The sequence below is a fragment of the Macrobrachium rosenbergii genome, chromosome 3, assembly GCF_040412425.1.
Source record: "Macrobrachium rosenbergii isolate ZJJX-2024 chromosome 3, ASM4041242v1, whole genome shotgun sequence".
In the NCBI taxonomy this organism is placed as follows: domain Eukaryota; kingdom Metazoa; phylum Arthropoda; class Malacostraca; order Decapoda; family Palaemonidae; genus Macrobrachium; species Macrobrachium rosenbergii.
The window spans coordinates 10,602,880-10,624,835 of NC_089743.1; the positions used below are offsets into that span (position 1 = coordinate 10,602,880).

General features: G+C 43.1%; 1 protein-coding gene across 2 annotated transcripts in view; it reads left to right on the forward strand.

The window, feature by feature from the left end:
• eIF3f1 (eukaryotic translation initiation factor 3 subunit f1) overlaps positions 1-21,956 on the forward strand; it is a 61,645-nt gene that overhangs the window by 37,068 nt on the left and 2,621 nt on the right. For both annotated transcript variants that reach the window (XM_067127479.1, XM_067127488.1), the window contains exons 5-6: positions 982-1,098; positions 3,850-3,983. In XM_067127479.1, the coding sequence (XP_066983580.1) occupies positions 982-1,098; positions 3,850-3,983 (251 nt within the window). The remainder of the gene's footprint in view (positions 1-981; positions 1,099-3,849; positions 3,984-21,956) is intronic.

Sequence of the window (21,956 nt, forward strand, 5' to 3'; positions counted from 1 at the left end):
AAATTTAATGGAAGTCATTACCTTTTCAGCTTATTCAACTCTTTCATATGACATTTATAAGTCATTGTGCAAGTCAAGTCTTTCCTCAGTAAAAAGCAAATTCTTTTCCCAGTCGTCTGAGACCTGAGAATTTAGACGTCATGATGCTGAGTTAGCATTAGGAAGATCATGAGCTGTTGAGTAATTTTGGTTTAGTAGTTCAGGCAGTCCCTGGTTATCGGCGATCTGGTTTTACGGCGTTTGTCTGGCGACGAAAGTTGACAATTTTTGGCACCAAAAATCGCCAATTTCTGCCTGTCGGCACTGGTAATTGGGTATCGGTGCTGATACATACCTAACAGAGGCCTGGATAACTGAAAATCGGTTATCAGCACTTTTTGGCTATTGTCAGGCCGTCAGAACAGGACCCCCGCCGATAACTGGGGACTGCCTGTATCTCCAAATTTGATGTCTTCAATTTGTTGGTTGTTATGGAAATTTTGTCTAAAGCTTGCAACGTTGTGTCGAAGGGTACTTAAACTGATTGAAATGTATTCATTATTGTACTGAAATCTCGAGAAAACAACAACTTTCTTTAGCTTTCTTTACGGGAACAATTTTAAACTATTTCATTTCATGGAGTACAATCCATGGAACTTCATAATTTTCATGTCAATTTTATACTACAATTGATTAAGAATTAAATGATTCTCATGTCAGTTTTATATCTCAAATGATTAAGGATTTAATATATATTTTATAAAAGAATAAAGAAATAGAATATTTAGTGAAATTGTGGATATTTTTACAATAAAATTGTTCATTTAACTATTAAATGACATGGAAATGTACAGTTTGTTGAGATATTCATACATTGTGCAGAAAATTGTCGACAACTGTCTTTAGATATTTTTGTACAGTTACTTATTATGTCTTTAACTGGTCACTTATTCAAGTAACTTATTAGATAGTAGTAACCACTGTATTTCTAATTTTTTCCAGCTAATGTAGCACAGAAGAGCAAATACAACAGACAGCGTTTGGTGGAACCCACAACGGATCTTAATCAGATTTCTGAAGCAACTCAAAACATGGAGGCTACCCTTGATATCCTTATTTGTAAGTAACTGGTACAGAAAATAGGAGTATGACTAAATGAGTATGATAATAAGAAATAAAATTTCATTGAAATCATTAGTAAAGTGCCATAGCTTGTAATTGATAGAAAGATGTGACAGCATAGGGTGGTAAAGGTGAGTGCTTACAAAGGCCTTAACCCACAACCTGTTGTGTATATATTCATGATAGTGTTGGCAGCTTTATCCCCTGGCAATTATTGCAACTGTATGCCATGATTTCCTTGTATTCCTATATGCATAAATGATTTACAATTGTGCTTTTATTAACTACAATTTTTTTTATGTCATAGCATCATCTCTTCTATTTAATTTTTGCTTTAATGAATTATTATTCTTACTCATTTCCTTTTGTACTTTCATTCTGTGTTAATCTAATTTTACGTTTCCAGAAAAAGATATTGATATGTTTATGAAATTCTGACATACCTGTGACTGTGAGAAATGAGTGAGTTTGGGAATGTATATTAGCAGGAGCTCCCTGTATCTGTCGAATGAACATAATTATTGTCTTTTGTTACAGTGATTTTGTTTTGTTTTTGAATATTGCTTTTATGCTTATTATTTCTGGCATATAATCCTGGGGCTTATAATGCCCCCCTTCAATTTAAGATGAGACTACCAGGGAAAAAAATGTTTTATACTCATGTAAGCATTTAATGGTACTGAATTATATACTGTATATAGTTACATTATGGCGGAAGGAAAGTTGGACAAAGCATGCAACTTGGACAGCAGGAAAACTTTTTAGGTATAGTGGAAAACATTTTATAACAGTAATTTTCAAGAGGAAACCAAAGCAGCTTAGGTATATAACCAAAATATGTTAGAACAATCTCCTCCACCTTCTTCATCTCTGATGGATATATTCGATGGTGGCAGTGGATTAATGAGCCCTTGAGTTTGCATTTGCAAAAAAAATTAGGACAAAAACAAAATTGTTGGTGAAATATGAGAAATTATTTAAAGGTTGGTGTATTCAAATAAGATTGAAGTAAGCTTTAAGTTACTATTTGTGGATAACATGCTAGTCTGATGCATTCAGCACCATCACCACCAACCAGTCACTATACCAATCTGATATATGTATGTGATATCATTGTGTCAATAACTTGTAAACTGGTGCCATCACCAGATCGAACACAGCACTTAAAGCGGGAGTGTTACTCATCAAGATTTGATCCTGGTGGATTATTGCACCAGTGCTGCTGACAGAATATGTAAAAGAAACCAATCATCTGACTGAAGATGAACGATCCTGATATACCACAGCATTCAGGGGCATAGACTCGCAGCCTTAGAAGACCAGGCCAACCAGTCTCATCTCTCTCAATGCCTGTCTTAGGGTCATGTAACTTTGGATTACAATCCTAGAATCTCTCAAAGCCTTGGTTGCACTTTCCAAAGTTTGCTGACAGTGATGAGAGTCAGAGGGGGCCTGTCTGTCAAGAAGGGAATTCATGGCCAAATCATCCCTTCTGTGGCCCAGTGGATTTACTCCAGTCATCTGTTTTGACATACCAAGGGACTCTACTGCTGGTGGTCAATCTACCTGATATAATGAGGATAGTTACCACCTACCGGGGCATTGAAGTGGTACATGCAAGAACAACTGCTTTTAACTGTTCTGCTTCTTCTGTCCACAAAACTTAATAATCATGCATGGGTAGGTTCGGATTGCAGATAGGAATGTATATGATTGATGGGTTGTATGAAAAAATGTTTTATATAAAAACATTTTTTTTTTTTCATTACAAACTTTACCATACAGGTCTGCCCGCCAACCCCACTCCTGTCAGAGCTGCTTCAGACAGCCAAAGAAATGAGCTTCATTAATACCCAATCACAAAAGAGATTTAACCAAATGCTAGGATTAGAAGTGTTTGGTGATTCCACGCAGATACATGAAAGGCAAGAAAAAGTAATGGGTTTTGTATCGAAAAAAGTGAAACATTAAGCATCACAAACATTCTTAAATGATACATCTCAGGGGTTGGTGTATGTACCTGATAGGTGAAGTAAATAAAGGTAGCCATAAATTGTGAAATGGATATATGGTGAAGACTGTTTGGCATAATCTGTGAATGCGAATGTACATTAGTATTGTTGTCAAATAGTTTTACTATGACCAGTGAGTCACAATACTCTCATAGTTGCCTGAAGGATTGTTTTTTCTAGTTGGAAGAAACCAAATAGATCGAATGAAAAGTACAAGGTGGAAAGCATTAAATTGGGGTCAAAGGAGTGCTGTAAGAACATTTTTACTTAAGGTTCTTTACAGTGTCACTTCAGCCCCACCATTTTATATGATTACCAACATTTTCCAGCAGAAAATGACAAGTTTTAAAAATAAAAACCAATTAATTTTTAAATATTTTTCAAATTACTTAAAGTGGTAACCTATTAGAATTATATAATTGTGAATATACTCATACCTTTAAGACAACCCAAGGAAAGTTGAGACTGCATTAATGGGTGTGTGATGGAATTACCTTAAAAATTACAGTCTGTTAATTCAATTTTGATATAAAAAAAGTTTGTTTCATGCTGCTGGTAACTTAGGAGACTAGTTTGGCAAGGTCTTCAATAGAGTGGCAACAAATGACTCCATTAATGTTTTCTTGTTACCTTTAGCAATGTGAGTTTCTGCAGGTTTCAGTACAAGCAGTATTGGAGGCTTTCATTTATAAACTACTTCAGTAGCAGATCATGTATGTTTTATTTCTTATTTCAGCCTATGTTGAAGATGTGCTCAGTGGAAAAGTATCAGCTGATAACTACATAGGACGTGAACTTACTAGAATGGTTAATCAAGTTCCCAAGATGTCTGCACATGATTTTGAGGAAATGCTGAACACCAACATGAAGGTAAAAATTTTCATTACACTAATTGTTGATTTCGATTAAAACATCATTGTTACATCTGTAACATTTTTCCCTTCATACAAAACTCCTTCCTTCTTGATTTCTGGGTCAAATTACTTCATTATATAAGATCTGCTGTGTTCATGCTTTTAGTGTTGTGCATTTTTTTTTTAACAATCTTTAAAAGTACCACCTGATCTTGACATATATTTTCAAAATGTGTTGCTACAGTATAGTAATTAGCAATTTGTTCATGAAACTTACCTGTCAGATATATATATAGCTGTATTCTCTGTTAGTCCGACAGAATTTCAAAACTTACGACACACGCAGTGGGAGATCAGGTGGTTAGTACCCATTCCCGCCGCTGGGAGGCGGGTATCAGGAACCATTCCCATTTTCTATTCAGATTTTCTCTGTCGCCGGTACTGTCAACACTTGTTTTCAGTACCTCCGTCTTGGATTTCGGATAAAACTTGATTGTCACTTGAGTATTGGTTTGATTTTTGGTTTTTTGACTTGGACTTGTGGCTAGGCATACGCTATTGTGGATTGTTTTGGATTTGGCTTTGTTTTTTCCTGGGAGTAAGATGTCTGAATCTTGTTCTTCTAGTTATCGGGTTTGCCGTGTGCAAGACTGTAAGGTGAGGCTACCGAAAATTTCGGTAGATCCTCACACTGTATGCTCGGGTTGTAGAGGACATGTTTGTTTGTTGAATGACCGATGCAAGGAGTGTGAATCTTTGTCTGATGCTAGTTGGAGGACTTATGATTCTTATGTGAGAAAGCTAGAGCGAGATAGGCTCAGGAGGTCTTCCTCCAGAAGTGGTAGGAGTCAGGGTAGTGTGCTTTCACCTGTTAACCCTCCTGTAGACGTAGCTCTTCCTAACCCTGTGGTGTTGCCCTCAACCCTGGGGTTGTGTCTGCGGATGGTGATGCCCTGGCGATTATTATGTCTTCCATTCGCACCTTGAAGCTAATATGCTCGCTCTTCAAAGTGCTGTGAAGTGCAGTGATAGTGTCCGTCCCCCTAGTGTTGTGGAGGGGGCGTCAGATCGCCGTATAACGCCTCTAGGTCTAGACCTCTGTCGGACTCCCAGGACTCAGGGAGTGGGCAAGTCGAAAGCCGCAAGAGGGTTACGCGGACCCCACCGATCTGGCGCCCTTCGGCATGTCCTGATGACGCTTCCCAGGCTGCCAAGGATCGCACGGGCACGAATCCTTGGCGATTGCTTCTCTTCCCCGATTCCTCCTCCCCGCCGGGAATGGAAATCTCGGGATTCTCGCCCTTTGAAGAGAAGCTTCAAAGAAGGGGACGCTTCACGCCCCTTTTCTCGTGCTCGCCGCTCTTCTCCGGAGGATTTTGACGCCATCCCACCGCAGAAGAGGACCAGGACGCCATCGGACGATGACGCTTTTGAGCGCTCCGCCGCTCCAGAAAGAAGGCTGTTGCTTCCCCTGTGAGAAGCAAGAAGGCGTCCCCTCGCCCCTCTTCTTCTCATAGGATCAGTCCTTCTCCTGAAGTAGAATCTTCTCCTACTCGTAAGCTGCTCCTTGGCATGCAGGAGCAATTGGCTTCTTTAATGGCCCAGAAGGAGACCGGCGCGTGTCGCCGCCGGAAGGATTCCGGCTGCCGATCAAGAGGTCTAAACCTTCCCTTCTCCTTCTCCTCGCTCGTCGTCGTCTCATGCTTCGCCGCCGCGCCAGAAGTCCTGTTGCTCAGCGTTTTACTGGTCTTGGCAGGGATCGCAATTTCCGCTTTCTGATACGCTTCACGCTACCAGGCTTGACGCCCCCGCCACGACGATCCTCTTGTTTTCGTCATGACGCTTCTCATGCTGCCAAGCGCGACGCTCATGCTGCTAAGCGTGACGCTTCTCTTGCTGCTAAGCGTGACGCTTCTCATGCTGCTCGGCAGGACGCCTCCCTTGCTGCTCGACATGACGCCTCCTTGCTGCTCGTCATGACGCCCCCTGGCTGCTCGCCAGACGCCCTTGCAGTTCGCCAAGACGCCTCCCTTGCTGCTCGGCACGACGCCTTTCTTGCTGCGAGGCATGACGCCTCCTCGCTGCTCGCACTCACCAGGACTCGCCGGATCGGTCGTCAAGAAGCTCGCCGGGATTCTCGCCAGGAAGGGGAACTCCGCTCGTCGAGACTCTCATTTTGATTCTTCTGCTCGTGACTTTCGTGGACTCCTCTCGGACTTCTTCCAAGCAGAAGTCCCTTTGCATGTTGGTCTGCAAGGACTTCGTCCTTCCGGTTCTTCTCCTGCCCCTTCCGTTGCTCCTGTGGAAGAAGGAGAGCTTTCTTGCGCTCGGATCCTGCAGTTGAGGATCAGACATCTTCTTCTTCAGCTTCTGCAGACTACCAAGTCTTAACTAGGCTGCTGAAAGACTTGTTTGGGGACAAGTTTCAACCCTCTGCTCCTCGCCTCCCCTCGCAGCTTACCTCGTCTAAGTCACAAAAGTCTTCTGGTTTTGTGAAGATGGCTACGTCTCTCTCTACGAAGAGGGCCTTTAGCAAGGTTCAAGAGTAGATGGACTCCAGGAAGGCTCAGTGCAAGACTTCTTTCGCCCTACCTCCATCAAGATTGAGTGGAAAAGCAGGAATTTGGTACGAGACAGGAGAGGAGGTTGGTTGGAGAGTTCCTTCCTCTTCCCAAGGGGATTTTGCCAGCCTTGTGGACGCTCCCAGAAGGTCTCTCCTTTCTTCAGCTAAGGTGTCCTGGTCTTTATCTGAGATTGATCACCATCTGAAAGGCCTTTTCAGGTCCTTAGAAGTTTTTAACTTTTGGACTGGTGCCTGGGAGTCTTGGATTTGCAGGCTCGTAGCCCTGACTCCATTAGCCTGGGAGACTTGTTTAGTGTCCTATCCTGTATGGACAAGGCGGTTAGGGATGGCTCCAAGAACTGGCTGCCCATTTCTGTGCGGGCCTTTTAAAGAAGAGAGCCATTTACTGCAACTTCACGGCGTAAGTCGGTCTCTCCTACTCAGAAGGCAGAATTGTTGTTCGCTCCGCTTTCTAGCCATCTTTTTCCCCAACCCTTAGTCAAGGATATGGCCTCCACATTGCAAGAGAAGGCTACTCAGGACCTCCTGGCCCAGTCTTCTAGACGTCCTGCAGCCCCTTCGACTTCTTCCCTTGGACAGACTTCCAAGATTCAGAAGCCCTTTCGTGGAAGACCTTCCTCTAGATCGCCCTTTCGAGGCAGAGGTCCTCAAGAGGTAGAGCCCTTCTAAGACCAGGGGCAAGAAATGACTCCTTAAACCTTCAGACACCGGTAGGAGCCAGGCTCCTTTCTTTTGCAAAAGCCTGGAGAGAGAGAGGGACGGACAGCTGGTCCCTCCAAGTCATCGAAAAGGGATACAAGATCCCATTCCTCGTATTGCCTCCATTGACTACGATTCCCATAGATCTGTCGCCATCCTATCATCAGGAGAAACAACAAATTCTCTTCAACCTGCTCGATCAAATGCTCGAGAAGAGAGCTGTGGAGCAAGTCTCGGATTTACAATCCCGGCTTTTACAACAGGCTGTTTCTGGTTCCGAAGCAGTCAGGGGGTTGGAGACCAGTTCTGGACGTCAGCAAGTTGAACCATTTCGTTCTGAAGGAAAAGTTCGTAATGGAGACGTCCCAGTCGGTCATGGGAGCCCTAAGACCAGGCGACTGGATGGTTTCTCTCGATCTCCAGGACGCCTATTTTCACGTCCCTATACATCCTCTATCGAGGAAATACCTGAGATTTGTCCTGCGGGGACAGGTATTCCAGTTCAGGCCCTTTGCTTCGGGCTCAGCACAGCTCCTATGATTTTCACGATCTTGATGAGGAATGTTGCAAGATGGCTTCGCCTTGGAGGAATAAGAATCTCCCTTTATTTGGACGATTGGCTCATTCGAGCCTCGTCAATGACAAGGTGTCTGGAGGATCTTCACACGACTTTGACCTTGACGAAGTCCCTGGGACTTCTGGTGAATTTCGAAAAGTCCCATCTGACCCCGACTCAGTCCATCGTTTATCTGGGGATTCAGATGGATTCAGTGGCTTTTCGAGCATTTCCGTCTCAAGAAAGACAACTTCAGTGTTTAGAAAAGTTTCAGCCTTCCTGAGGAAAGAAACATGCTCGGTGAGGGAATGGATGAGTCTGCTGGGGACCATTTCATCACTGGAGAAGTTTGTTTCCTGGGGAGACTGCACCTCAGACCGCTTCAATTCTTCCTTGCAGAGAACTGGCACGACAAGGAGAATCTGAAGCTTCTCTGAGTATCTCGCCAAAGGTAAAGAATCACCTTCGGTGGTGGCTCGATCCTTCAAAGTTGGCAGAAGGCCTTTCTCTTCAACTTCAGAACCCCGACCTAGTGTTGTTTTCCACGCGTCCATTTCGGGTGGGGAGCAACACTGGGGAGGGAAGAAGTGTCGGGCACCTGGAGAGGGGAACAGGTGTCCTGGCACATAAACCTCAAAGAATTGGGGCGATTCAGTTGGCCCTTCTTTTTCTTCGAGGAGCGAAGTCTCAACCGAGTTGTCCAGATCAACTCGGACAACACCACGGCCCTTTCATACCTCAAGAAACAGGGGGAACTCACTCTCGGTCCCTGTTCGCCTTAGCAAAGGACATTCTTCTGTGGGCACAGGCCCGAAATATTACGATCCTCACGAGGTTTGTTGCAGGCGAGAACGTCCGTGCGGATCTTCTAAGTCGGCAGCGACAACTGCTCCCGACCGAATGGATCCTACACCAAGAGGTGTGTCAAGGACTGTGGAAGCTTTGGGGACGCCCTTGGTAGATCTCTTCGCAACCTCCAAGACGAAGAGACTTCCTCTTTACTGCTCCCCTGTTCTCGACCCGGGAGCTCTCTCAGTGGACGCTCTTCTTTGGGATTGGTCGGGATGGACGTATGCCTTTCCTCCGCACAAAATCATCGGAGAAGTCATCAGAAAGTTTGCGTCGTCGGAAGGGACGAGGATGACGTTGATCGCCCCATTTTGGCCTTCGAGGGAATGGTTCACAGAGGTCATGTCCTTCCTAGTAGACTTTCCGAGATCTCTGCCCATGAGAGTCGATCTACTCAGACAACCCCACTTCGAGAGGTACCACAAAAACCTCCCGCTCTGTGTCTGACTGCATTCAGACTATCGAGAAGCTGGCCAGAGCGAGAGGTTTTTCTAGACCAGTGGCGAAAGCTATTGCCAGGGCGAGAAGACTCTCTTCCAGCAATTTGTACCAATCGAAGTGGACCGTATTTAGGAGATGGTGTAGAAAGAAGGGCATTTCCTCCACCACGACCTCTGTGAGCCAGATAGCAGACTTCCTCTTATTTCTGAGGAGTGATGTGAAACTTGCAGTCTCGACTATAAAGGGGTATAGAAGCATGCTATCATCTGTTTTTAGGCATAGAGACTTGATCTGTCTAACAACAGAGACCTTCACGATCTCTTCAGATCCTTTGAAACCTCGAAGGTGCCTCGGCTAAGGACTCCTTCTTGGAATTTGGATGTTGTGCTTCGGTTCCTCATGTCCAGTTCGTTTGAGCCTCTTCGTTCTGCGTCATTGAGGAACATTACTAGGAAGACTATTTTTCTAACCGCTCTAGCAACGGCAAAGAGGGTTAGTGAACTGCAAGCCTTTAGTAGGCATATAGGCTTTAAAGGGCATAACGCTGGTTTGTTCCTTAAGCCCTTCCTTTTAGCGAAAAATGAAAGCCCGTCTAACCCTTGGCCCAAGAGTTTCAAATCAAGGGTATGGCTGAAATCCTTATTCAAGAGCCAGAGAGAGTCCTTTGCCCTGTTAGGGCTCTCAAAGTCTACTTAGACAAGACAAGGAAAGTCGAGGTCCTCAGATAGTTTATGGTGTTCCGTAAAGAGACCGGACTTACCTATGTCAAAGAATGCTCTGGCTTTCTTTCTGAGAGATACGATTAAAGAAGCCCATTCATCCTGTCAAGACTCTGATTTGAAACTTCTGAAAGTCAATGCTCACGAGGTGAGGGCGGTTGCGACTTCAGTGGCTTTTCAGAAAAATATGTCACTCAGCAACATTCTGGGTGCCACATTTTGGCGGAGCAACTCTGTGTTCGCTTCACACTACCTGAGAGATGTGAAGACGACATATGAGAACTGCTTCTCGCTAGGACCATACGTTTCAGATACTTTCCTGGGGGCAGGGGATGACACTCATCCTATCCTATAGAAAATGGTTGGATAGTGTTTTTATGGTTGTTGGGTCGACTGCCTGTGGCGGACTTCCCAATCGTTAGCTTTAGTTGCGTTATCCTAACTTAGTTAGGCTTGGTCAGGTGGTTGGTTTTTTGCCGTTTGCCCTCATTGTATGGTCAATATGGTCTTGTCACACTGTGGTCACGTCCCCGTTGACAGATCATCTAGAACTCACCAGCTATACAGGTCACACCCTTGCTGGAGACTCTAGTTAAGCAGAAGCGGACTTGGGTGACAGTAATCACGAAGTCAGCTATGCTAACAGGTAAGGAACCAAAATATCTTTCACCTACTTGTAGTGTGTTTTTCCAAATCCTATTCTGTCTGTACCCACCTCCAATGGTGGTATTCAGCTATATATATATCTGACAGGTAAGTTTCATGAACAAAATGATATTTTAATGATAAAATAAAGTTTGTTCATACTTACCTGGCAGATATATATATTCATAGTGCCCGCCCACCTCCCCTCAGGAGACAGTGGCACTAGAAAATCTGAATAGAAAATGGGAATGGTTCCTGATACCCGCCTCCCAGCGGCGGGAATGGGTACTAACCACCTGATCTCCCACTGCGTGTGTCGTAAGTTTTGAAATTCTGTCGGACTAACAGAGAATACAGCTATATATATATCTGCCAGGTAAGTATGAACAAACTTTATTTTATCATTAAAATATCATGTTTACTTCTATATTAAGTAAAATGCGCTTATCATATTGAAGGGTTTGGGTAAAAATATTGTTGTACACAGTTCAGAACTAAAACAAACCCATTATAGGAACAAAGCAATGGTCTAGAATAAAGACGAGTAGCAGGTATATCAGTAAAACTTGAGATAAATGTATGGTGCTGGTATCCGTCAAGCATCAGTACTTGAGTCCTTCAGTGTTTATCATACAATTGGAAAATGACACGAAGAAACACAGGGCTATGGTATGCAGATGATGTAGTATTCAGCTAAACAAAATAAAGTAGCTTTAGAAATGTTTAGATGTTGGAAGGAGATTGAATATTAATGTATGTGAATCAAAGATTCTTCTGTAAACTGTAGTGAGTCTCAATGGTGTACAATACTTAATACAGTTTTAAATGTAGCATATGGTATCACATGAGATGCTCTGGACTGCAAAATATGAATAAAGGAAGGGTTTTTCAATGTTTGAAATGTAAGAGTTAGCAGTAGAGGGAGAAGTAGTTTTAGTTATGGGCAGAGCTTAGAGTAGATAATATTTTTGTTGCCTTAGAGACAGGTAGATTGTAAAGCCATTACCAAGAGGACATAAAGAAAAGAGTTTAGCAAAGATCTGGATGAATTAGAAAGTGATTGGTTGATTACTGGTAAATATGGGCGTACTGGCACCTGAACGTAATGGACAGTTTGTCAGTCCATTTGTTAGTCTGCTCTCCAAAAAGTAACCAAGATTGACTTACAACCTACATGATATTTTTTTACCACAGAGAGAGAGAGAGAGAGAGAGAGAGAGAGAGAGAGAGAGAGAGAGAGAGAGAGAGAGAGAGAGAGAGAGAGAGAGAGAGAGACTATCCTGTAATTAGTAATTATCATTCACTTTAAAAGATTCAGTTACTTCTCATTCAATTACAGCAATTTATCTGCAAAATGAATTGCTTCTAAAAATATATGGATTACAGAATAATCTAGCAAAAATGTAGTTTACATTAGTTCTACTTAGCTTTGATTACCAGATGTGAAAAGTAAGCAAAACCCCTACAGTATAAAAAATACCATAAACATTGGGTTTAATATTCATCAAAAGGAACTTAAAATTCTTCAAAACAATTTGCTATCAGCAAGAGAAGGCAAACAAGTGCATATGAGTTGTGCAATTTATCTTAATGCAGTACACACATGTATGCATGTACATGCCCCCATACACAGACTAAAAATGTATGTGTAGTTTTAAATACAACACTGTATTGAAGACTGCTGATAAAGAGAAGGAAAGAGGAGTGGGGATGGCTTCTGCATAGAGAAAGCGTGTAATGTTTTGTGGATGGCTTCTGCATAGAATAAGCATGTCACGTTTTGTAACAAGATGTATAATCCTGATTAAGACTTACAGTAGAGTATTGCATGTTCTGTAGTACAAACATGAGTGCATTTACACTTATTTAAACATTAACAAAGTTAGACATAAACAAACTTCCGAGAATTTCAGAGAGATGACAGTGTTGAACAAAGAGTGACACTTGGACTTTAAAAGAAATTACAAGTGTTAAAATTACAATGTACAGAATAGTTAGATCATGTAATGTACTTTAATAAATTGTTATATTTACACTTGCAATTTCTTTTTGTTCTTTAGTAAATTGTTATATTTACACTTGTAATTTCTTTTAAAGTCCAAGTGTCACTCTGTGTTCAACACTGTCATCTGTCTGAAATTCTCAGAAGTTTGTTTATGTTTAACTTTGTTAATGTTTAAATAAGTGTAAATGCACTTGTGTTTGTACTACAGAACGTGCAATACTCTACTGTAAGTCTTAATCAGGATTATACATCTTGTTACAAAACGTGACATGCTTATTCCATGCAGAAGCCATCCACAAAACATTACACGCTTACTCTATGCAGAAGCCATCCCCACCCCTCTTTCCTTCTCTTTTATCAGCAGTCTTCAATACAGTGTTGTATTTAAAACTACACATACATTTTTAGTCTGTGTATGGGGGCATGTACATGCATACATGTGTGTACTGCATTAAGATAAATTGCACACCTCCTATGCACTTGTTTGCCTTCTCTTGCTGACATCAAGTTGTTTTGAAGAATTTTAAGTTCCTTTTGATGAATATTAAACCCAATGTTTATGGTATTTTTTTATACTGTATGAGTTTTGCTTACTTTTCACATCTGGTAATCAAAGCCAAGTAGAACTAATGTAAACTACATTTTTGCTAGATTATTCTGTTATCCACATATTTTTAGAAGCAATTCATTTTGCAGATAAATTGCAGTAATTGAATGAGAAGTAACTGAATCTTTTAAAGTGAAAGATAATTACAGGATAGGCTCTCTCTCTCTCTCTCGCTAGCTAGAGAAAATAACCACTTATACTTTACTTGCAAAAGCAAAACCAGGATCATGTTGATACAAAGCACAGGCTCTGTAATAGGCATATGGATGCATTTGTTTCAGTGTCCAATAAATCTAGCATACTTACTTGATTATTCCATAATTATGAAATATTTTTTTTACCAGACTTGGTTAAATTCAGTAACAAAATCTGATAAGTTGAAGTCTGTTAAAATGAGATGCCAGCATATTCTAATAATATATTTATTATAAAGTAGTTTGAGGTCATTAGTCACATTATGAGACTTGCTGGGTTCCCCCAAAGCAAACAAAAAGTTAATAACTAAAGAACTACCTGAGGTAGTCAGTATCAACAAGGTCCCATTGCAGTATGAAGTGACCAATGCAGTCATGTTTTGAGGAATACAAAGGAATAAAGAAGAGAAGTAGATGAGTGTAGCCTTGCTTATCTTCCTTTCAGTCAGATACGAAGACAGAGGTAGTGTTAGCATAACTTCAGAATGGAATATATTTTTAACGCATCAGTTTATTTATAGAGAAATAGGGTGCCCGAGTATGTGTCCTAGAAGGTAGGGTGTTGATGCTTTCATATAATTTTCAAAGATGAGTAGAATTTTTATTATTAATGTTTAAAACCATACAACTTTCATACTATTCATGTATCATTAATCCATCAGCATTTTGGAACTTCAGCTCTTGCCCCATATACATTTAATGCATAAATTATTTCATCACCATGCTAATTTAAACCGATTCGCTTTTATTGCCATTTGAATTGAAACTAATGCATGTTTATTACCATTTTAATTTGTTTTTACCATTCATCATTTACATTCAGTGTAAGCATGATTAATAAAGCCATCTATTGAGAAAAATCAGGTCCTTACACATCCCCAGAGAATTCAGAAATAATAGAATATGGGATTTAGTGCAGTTAGCTTATACATAGTAAAATGATTATTAATGTTCACTTGGATAAATTGATTTGCTTGTGGTAGCTCTGTAATTTTAGTTAACCATGACTTACTCTTAATCAGAGTTTATTATGAATAAAAATGTAGTAGTATATGAACAATGTATTTACAGTATTTTGCAGCTGTAACTGATTGAAAAGCACTGTGTCACCTGACATATCACATGGCACTCTGTATAACACTTTTAATTGGCTGAGATAGATATGTCATTAGTACAAAAGTGTATGGTAGAAGGTGCATGAGTGTGTAAACACTCAAAACTTTTACATTGGTGGAAACGCATACAGTACATCATTAGCCTTTGCTGCTTGTGTTCAGATCAGTTGCTATGTTATCAAGTGCTTTTTCTTACACTTCCTGCAGCATTGCAGGTGCTGTTATTGCTGTGTATGGCTCCACCTCCTAAGAGGGCCAGGAAAGTGCAGACCCTTCAAAAAGAGCTGGAAATTGTCAAGCTAACCAAGGCCACTTGTTCAGTTTCACATAACATGGAGGAGTATGGCATTGCTCAGGCTTCCTTGCAGGATATTCAAATCAGCCAAGGATATGAAGAAGAGGTATGCGATAGACTTCAGGAAGATATCCGGGAGTCAGGGCCACAAGGTGATGGCAAAACCCTGTCATGAGGAAACTAAACAGTCAACATTGATCTGGTTTTGTTAGCAAATGGCGGCCAGCATGCACACACATGGTGCTGAACCGTGGGCTGCACGGTCTGCATGGGGTAGCAGATTTTAAAGCATCTGAAGGGTGGCTGTTTTGGTTCAAGTTTGGACATGGAGTTTCCAACAAGAAGATTCTTGGCAAAGATTTTGATGCTTCAGAGGAGGAAATAAGAGGAATTTTGGCAGAAGTTGAAAGACCAAATGAAATAGGAAGGCTTTAAGTGTTTACAGTGCTGATGAAACTGGTTTCTTCTGTCACTCTTGCCCAATACCACCTTGGATGACAAGAAGGAATTTACCTGGTCAAAAGCTTTCAAAGCAATGCATGTCTGCTTTATTATGTGCAAATGCTTTTAGTAGGTATCTTTGCAAACCAGTCATAGTTGGGCATGCAAAGCAACCACATTCCCTGCATTGGTTGATGTATAGTCTCCCAGTGGTTTGTTGTCATACAGTACAGGCTTGGTTTTCCTTCAAGATGTTTTCAAATTGTTTCCATAACCACTTTTGTAATGAGGTTTTGTCATCAGACACAGGACCTTGCCATTGCCAGACATCAGGTGAAGGTTTTGTTTCTCATGGACAATGTCCCTGTGCATCGTATCATGACCCATTTAGTTGGTGACGAAGGTTGTATTAGGGTCATGTTTTTGCCTCCTAATGCCACTGCACTTATTCAGCCAGTGGACCAAGGTGTTATTATTGCAAGAAATGGCTGTACAGGAGGAAGTCCCTGGTGGAGGTGATGGTAGTGTTCGAGGACGAGCAGGAGACAGACGAAGCAAAGCTTGGTGACATGGGGGTAACAAACTCTGGAGAATCTGCAAAGTGTTCACTGAAACAGCCAACTAAACTTTGCAGATGCTTGGAAGGACATCACTATACTGCAAAGACCCTGGAGCACATTTGGAACTATATTCTGAATGGGGAAGAGGGCATGTTTAACTTTCAAGGCTTTGACATGGACAACTTTCATGCCTAACTTGCCAAGGGAGGCGACTATGATCCCCAAGGATGACATACAGGAATGGCTGGACAATGACGGTGACTATCATGGCTCCCAACTTATGTCTGACAGTCAGTGAGATAATTGATGTAATTGCTACTGGTGAGATGGAGGAGGAAGCCCCTGAAGATGACAAAGATGAACCTGCATCACAACCAGCGCCTTTGTATAAATACATCACAACCAGCGCCTTCATATAAATACAGGATGGCCTTTGATATGTTTATGAAAATTATGGAGAATCCAAACATCAACCCTAATACCTTGCCATGGCATTGGTGTTTGCTGAAGACATCAGAGAAATGCGTCATATGTTAGTTGCAAAGTAGAATCATTGTTCTTATTGTCAGAGAGTCCTCAACAGCTTCTTGAGACCCCAAACCCTCTTGCACCATCACCACCAACTATGGTAATTCAGGCATTCAGCTCTTCATAATCACATGGAAACGGGTTTGACAGTTGTGGTTGGCAGGCGAGCAGAATGACTCCTCTCCACAATTCCTTGGAGTCACACAGAGAGGGGTTTGCATGACCCACTCAGGTTAGGGTTTGCTTGGCCTGTTCTGCTAGTTGTGTACCTGGTCTTTGGATAGGTTTTTTGAGTGCAGGACATCACAAGGAGGATGTATCCAAACACCATCTTTTCACAACATCAGGGCTGTTGGGGCATCTCACCTTCTGGAAGAACTTCCAGTCCTAACAGGAAAAGAGGGCAGCAGCAGTGTGCTATCAGACAGCCTTAATTTTTTTTTTTTATGAATGTCACCCTCAAATCCCTTGACACGTTTTTATTGGAGCCTCTGTTGGTGGCTAAGCAAGTAGTGTACCTACTCTGGGATACTATCAAGGTATCTTATGGCTCATTCGAGTGTTTTGACTAAAGTGTGCACTCCTAGGGGAAGAGGTGACGTGTGCACTGACCCATTCTCTCTCCCATAACCCCATATCCGTGAATATTTGTACCCGAGTACAAGTTGGACCCAAATGAGCAAAGGTAAACGGCAATATGAGCTGATTCTACTACTAATCTAGAATGTAAACCCCTCATCTACCCTTCTATAAAGAGGGGGTGGAGAAGGTAGAACCTTATTTTTGGTAGAAGAGGCTACCAACCAACCTTTTCCACTTCTGTGGAGGGGACAGAGTTCTTCAGGATTAGTCAGATATGATTCCGGTCCATAACATGCAGAGCAGGATAAAGGGAGGCTGTGCCCTGCCTTCTGAGGGTGGTGCCACCCTGGTGAGGTGGTGTTGCCAAAGCAGCGCCACCCCCCCCCCCACCATTTTTTTTTTCTTCCAGTATGGTGGTACTTCACTCTGCCCAGAGAGGTGTTCAACTCTGCCTGAGGTTACTGGCTTCCTTTTGTATATGGAGACTTATTGTAGTAGTTTAAGTTTCCACACACACATAAGCAATGGAGACTTATTGGTCTCCTTATATACAGGCAGTCCCCGGTTATCGGCGATCCGGTTTTACGGTGCTTGTCTAGCGACGACGATAATAGATTCCTCAGTTATCAGCGGCGCTGATCCTCGGTTATCGGCGCTGATAACCGAGGAACAGCGCTATTATCGCTGATTTTCAGTTGTCGTCATGCTGTCGGGAACGGAACCCCGCCGATAACCAGGGACTGCCTGTGCACATAAAAAGGCAGTGTGGTTGTATCCCTGTAGGAACAAATACCACATTTTAAGTTTTATTTCCCAAGGTATTCAAATTGTACCCTTTCATATTAATGGTAACCCATATCATTCACCCATCTGTTGTTTTTTCCCTTCAGTTTTTTATTCTGAAAACAGGCTGAAAGGACAATGGGTAATGTTAGTTGGGTGAGAATGGGCATCCCCCTTTGCCCTCATCTCCACCTGGGTACCACCCTTTTACTGTAGTCAGTATACAGTTGGTCCATCTCATGAGTAGAAGGATACTCCATATATGAGAAACTATGGTTGGTAGAGCTATGAAAAATACAAATTACCCCCCAAAAAATATGAGATTTTTATAATAAAATAAAGTTTTACCATACTTACCTAACAATTATGATAGCTGATCAGTTCCTAACGGCAGCGCTTTTAAATTGCGCGCGATTGTACTACAATTGCTGGTAACTGGTGACGCTATCTACCGCCATCCCGCTCGGTAGTCCCAAGGATCACGTACTGGTAAGTCAATTTCTGTGCCTGCCACACTATCCACCTGAGGGGAAGAAGGGTGGGCTATGATACATAATTGTTAGGCAAGTATGGTAAAACTTTATTTTATTATAATCTCATTTTTACCATAACGATTACCTAACAATTATGATAGCTGACTCGCTATTGAAGGAGGAGGGCGTGGATTAGATAGAACCAATCCAAATAGGCAAATAATTCAGTCCATATAACAGTATAAAATACTGCTTGTGATCCTTACCTTGTAAGGGAGCTACTGCAGGAAGGTACTGCCTCTGGTCGGTGCTCCTCTTACTAGTAGAAAGCGTGGAAGGTAGTCCACAGAGAGCTTCTACTGGGATGGAATCCCTGAAGTCATGGATTGCTCCGGAGACTTGCAGAGAAATAAACAAGTTTGCCCTTGCCCTGGGCTAAAGACCAGACATACAATGCGACACCTAAACGTAAATAAACCAAAAAACCCTTCCACCTAAATACAATAAATGATTGGAGGGCACCTGAGGGTGGCACTACCCCCCAGCTTCCCATAACCTTTGTACAATAAATGATTGGAGGGCACCTGAGGGTGGCACTACCCCCCAGCTTCCCATAACCGACAAACAAAATACAAGATAAAAAGAAACAATATGAAGAGGAATAAAATAGGCCAATTCCTACAATGTTTCACCTACTACCATGCCAGCCACGGACAAGGGTCCGAGGGAGAAGGAATCACGGAAGACCGTCTCCAAATCCTTCAAGTAATGTACAGCAAATACTGATCTGGACCTCCAGAAAGTATTTTGAATAATAGCATTAAGTGACAGATTGTGTTTAAATGCTGTGGAAGTTGCCACTGCCCTGACTTCATGCGCTTTAATTTTGAGCAGACGGATGTCCTCTTCACGTATTTGCGCGTGTGCTTCCATAATGAGGTCCCTGAGGAAGAATGAGATTGCATTCTTTGAGAGAGGTTTAAGAGGGTTCCGAACGGAGCACCAAAGTCTGGGAGAAGGACCCCTAATTTTCTCCGTCCTATGCAAGTAGTATCTAAGAGCTCTGATGGGACACAGTTCTCTCTCGTCTTCTTCTGGGCCTACTAGGGCAGCGAGGCTCTTGAGCCTGAAGAATTTAGGCCAGGGGACCTAAGGGTTCTCGTTCTTAGCCAAAAACTCTGGAATGAGGGAGTAAAGGGCATCATCTTGAGCAAAGCCTACCTTCTTCTCTACTGCATGTAGCTCACTGACTCTCTTTGCAGATGCTAAGGCGAACAGGAAGAGAGTCTTCTTCGTAAGGTTCTTCAAAGAAGCAGAACGGAGAGGCTCGAACGAGGGAGATGAGAGCCATTTTAGGACTCCACGTCCAGATTCCAAGCTAGGGGAGGAGAGGAAGTCTTGGAGGTTTGAATGACTTAACCAGATCGGTCAAATCCTCGTTATTAGTGAGATCAAGACCACGATGTTTAAAAACTGAGGATAGCATGGCTCTGTATCCTTTAACAGTGGAGACAGCTAGCTGACGTTCATCCCTGAGGAACAGGAGGAAGTCTGCTATCTGTGCAACAGAGGTCGAAGAAGAAGAGATCTTATTCTTCTTACACCATCTTCTGAAGACTGTCCACTTGGACTGGTACAGCCTGTTAGAAGATTTCCTTCTGCACTTTGCAATTGCTTCCGCAGCTTGTCTTGAAAAACCCTTCTTCCTAGCGAGTTTCCTGACAGTCTGAAGCCTGTCAGGTCCAGCGTAGACAACCCCTGATGAAACTTGCGAAAGTGGGGCTGTCTGAGAAGATGCTTCTTTAAAGGAAGAGACCTTGGGTAGTCCTGAAGGAGGCTGACTAGGTCTGGAAACCACTCCTTCCTTGGCCAGAACGGGGCAATCAGAGTCATGGAGACGTTCTGGTGGTTCATCAGCTTGTTGATGACTTGCCTTATCATCCTGAAGGGGGGAAAGACGTAAAGGTCTAGGTCCGACCAATCGAGCAGCATCGCATCCACTGACCAAGCCTGTGGATCCGAACCGCGAACAAAACAGGGGAGACGATGGTTCCTTGAGGTGGCGAAAAGATCGACCATCGGAGTTCCCCATAACTTCCACAGAGCGTTGCATACCAGCTGGTCCAAGGTCCACTCTGAAGGAAGGACCTGATTTCTCCTGCTGAGCTCGTCCGCTAAGACATTGCATTTCCCTTGGACAAATCTTGGAACAATGCAAACTGGTAGCGAGTCCGCCCAAAGGAGGAGTTCCCTCGTAAGTTGGTACAGGGAGAACGAATGGGTGCCGCCTTGCTTGCGGATGTAAGCCAGTGCCGTGGTGTTGTCCGCATGAGTGGCCACTGTCTTGCCCTTGATTCTGTCCGAAAAAGCCAGGAGACCTAGGTGAATAGCCGGAAGCTCTTTGTGATTGATGTGAAGAGCCTTCTGGGATTCCGACCACAGTCCCGATACCTTGGAACCTTCCAGCAGGACTCCTCAACCGACGTCCGAAGCTTCGGAGAAGAACTGTAGAGTGGGGATGGGAGGAGAAAGATTCAGGCCTTCTAGGAGTTTCTCCTCTGACAGCCACCAATGAAGATCTTGCTTGATAGCTTCTGTGATGATAAAAGTCTGGGAAAGAGGAGAGTTCCTGGACCAAACTTGTTCCAGGAAGAACTGAAAAGGTCTCATGTGGAGGCGACCCAGTCTCACGAACTTCTACCGATGACAAGGTCCCTAGAAGACTCATCCACTCTTGGGCCGAGCATTCCCTTCGGCTCTTGAAGTGTCGGACGGTTTGGAGACAACTCTGGACTCTTTTCGGGGAGAGAAAAGCCCGAAAAGCTAGAGTTCAGAGTCATCCCCAAATAAAGAATACTCTGAATGGGAACTAGTTGCAACTTTGGCAGGTTGATAATGAGTCCCAGATTGCTTGTCAAAATGAGTGTCCTCCTTAGGTCCTCTAAGCACTGACTTTCCGAGGAGGAACGGAGTAGCCAGTCGTCCAGATAAAGGGACACATTTACACCCAACAGATGTAGCCATTTGCCCAGTGGGGCGAGGACTCGTGTAAAGACTTGAGGGGCTGTTGAGAGTCCGAAGCACATCGCTTTGAATTGGAAGACTCTTCCTTGGAACATGAAGCGAAGGAACTTCCTCAAATCTTGATGGATGGGGATGTGTAAGTACGCGTCCTCCATGTCCAGAGAGACCATCCAGTCCCCCTTCTGAAGAGACGACAGAACGGACTGAGGGGTCTCCATAGCGAACTTCGTCTTGGACACGAACTGGTTGAGGGCGCTGACATCCAAAACCGGTCTCCAACCGCCTGAGGTCTTGGTAACTACGAAGAGGCGATTGTAGAACCCTGGCGACGATGGATCTAGAACTTCCTCGATCACTGATTTGAGGAGAAGAGCTTCTACTTCCAGACTCAGGGCAAGAAATTTGTCTGATCCTGGAGAGTAAGCAGACAATGGAAGAGGCTTGCAAGTCAAAGGTGGAGGATCTCTGAAGGGAATTGCATAACCAAAGCGAAGAACTTGGACAACTCAAGCTTCCGCATCGCGACGAGCCCATTCCCTCCAAAAAAGCTGCAGCCTGGCTCCTACTGTTGGGCGAAGGAAAGAGGACTCACTTGGTGTTGGGTTTGGAAGAAGATTTGGACTTGTAAGGAGGGCGCAGGTTGGTCCTGGGTCTGTGGTAAGGACGAGATTGGCCCCCTCGAAAGGGTTGAATAGGAGATGCTGACTTAGTCGGGGCTGTCGTTGTCGGCTGTGGCTTCTTGAAGGACCGGGCGAGTAGGTCATTGGTCGACTTCTTCTCGAGGGAAGAGGCAATATTCCTGATCAACTCTTCTGGAAAGAGATGATCTTTAACCAAGGGAGCGAAGAGCAAGGCAGATTTCCGAGTGGTGGTGACCCCTCTGGTAACG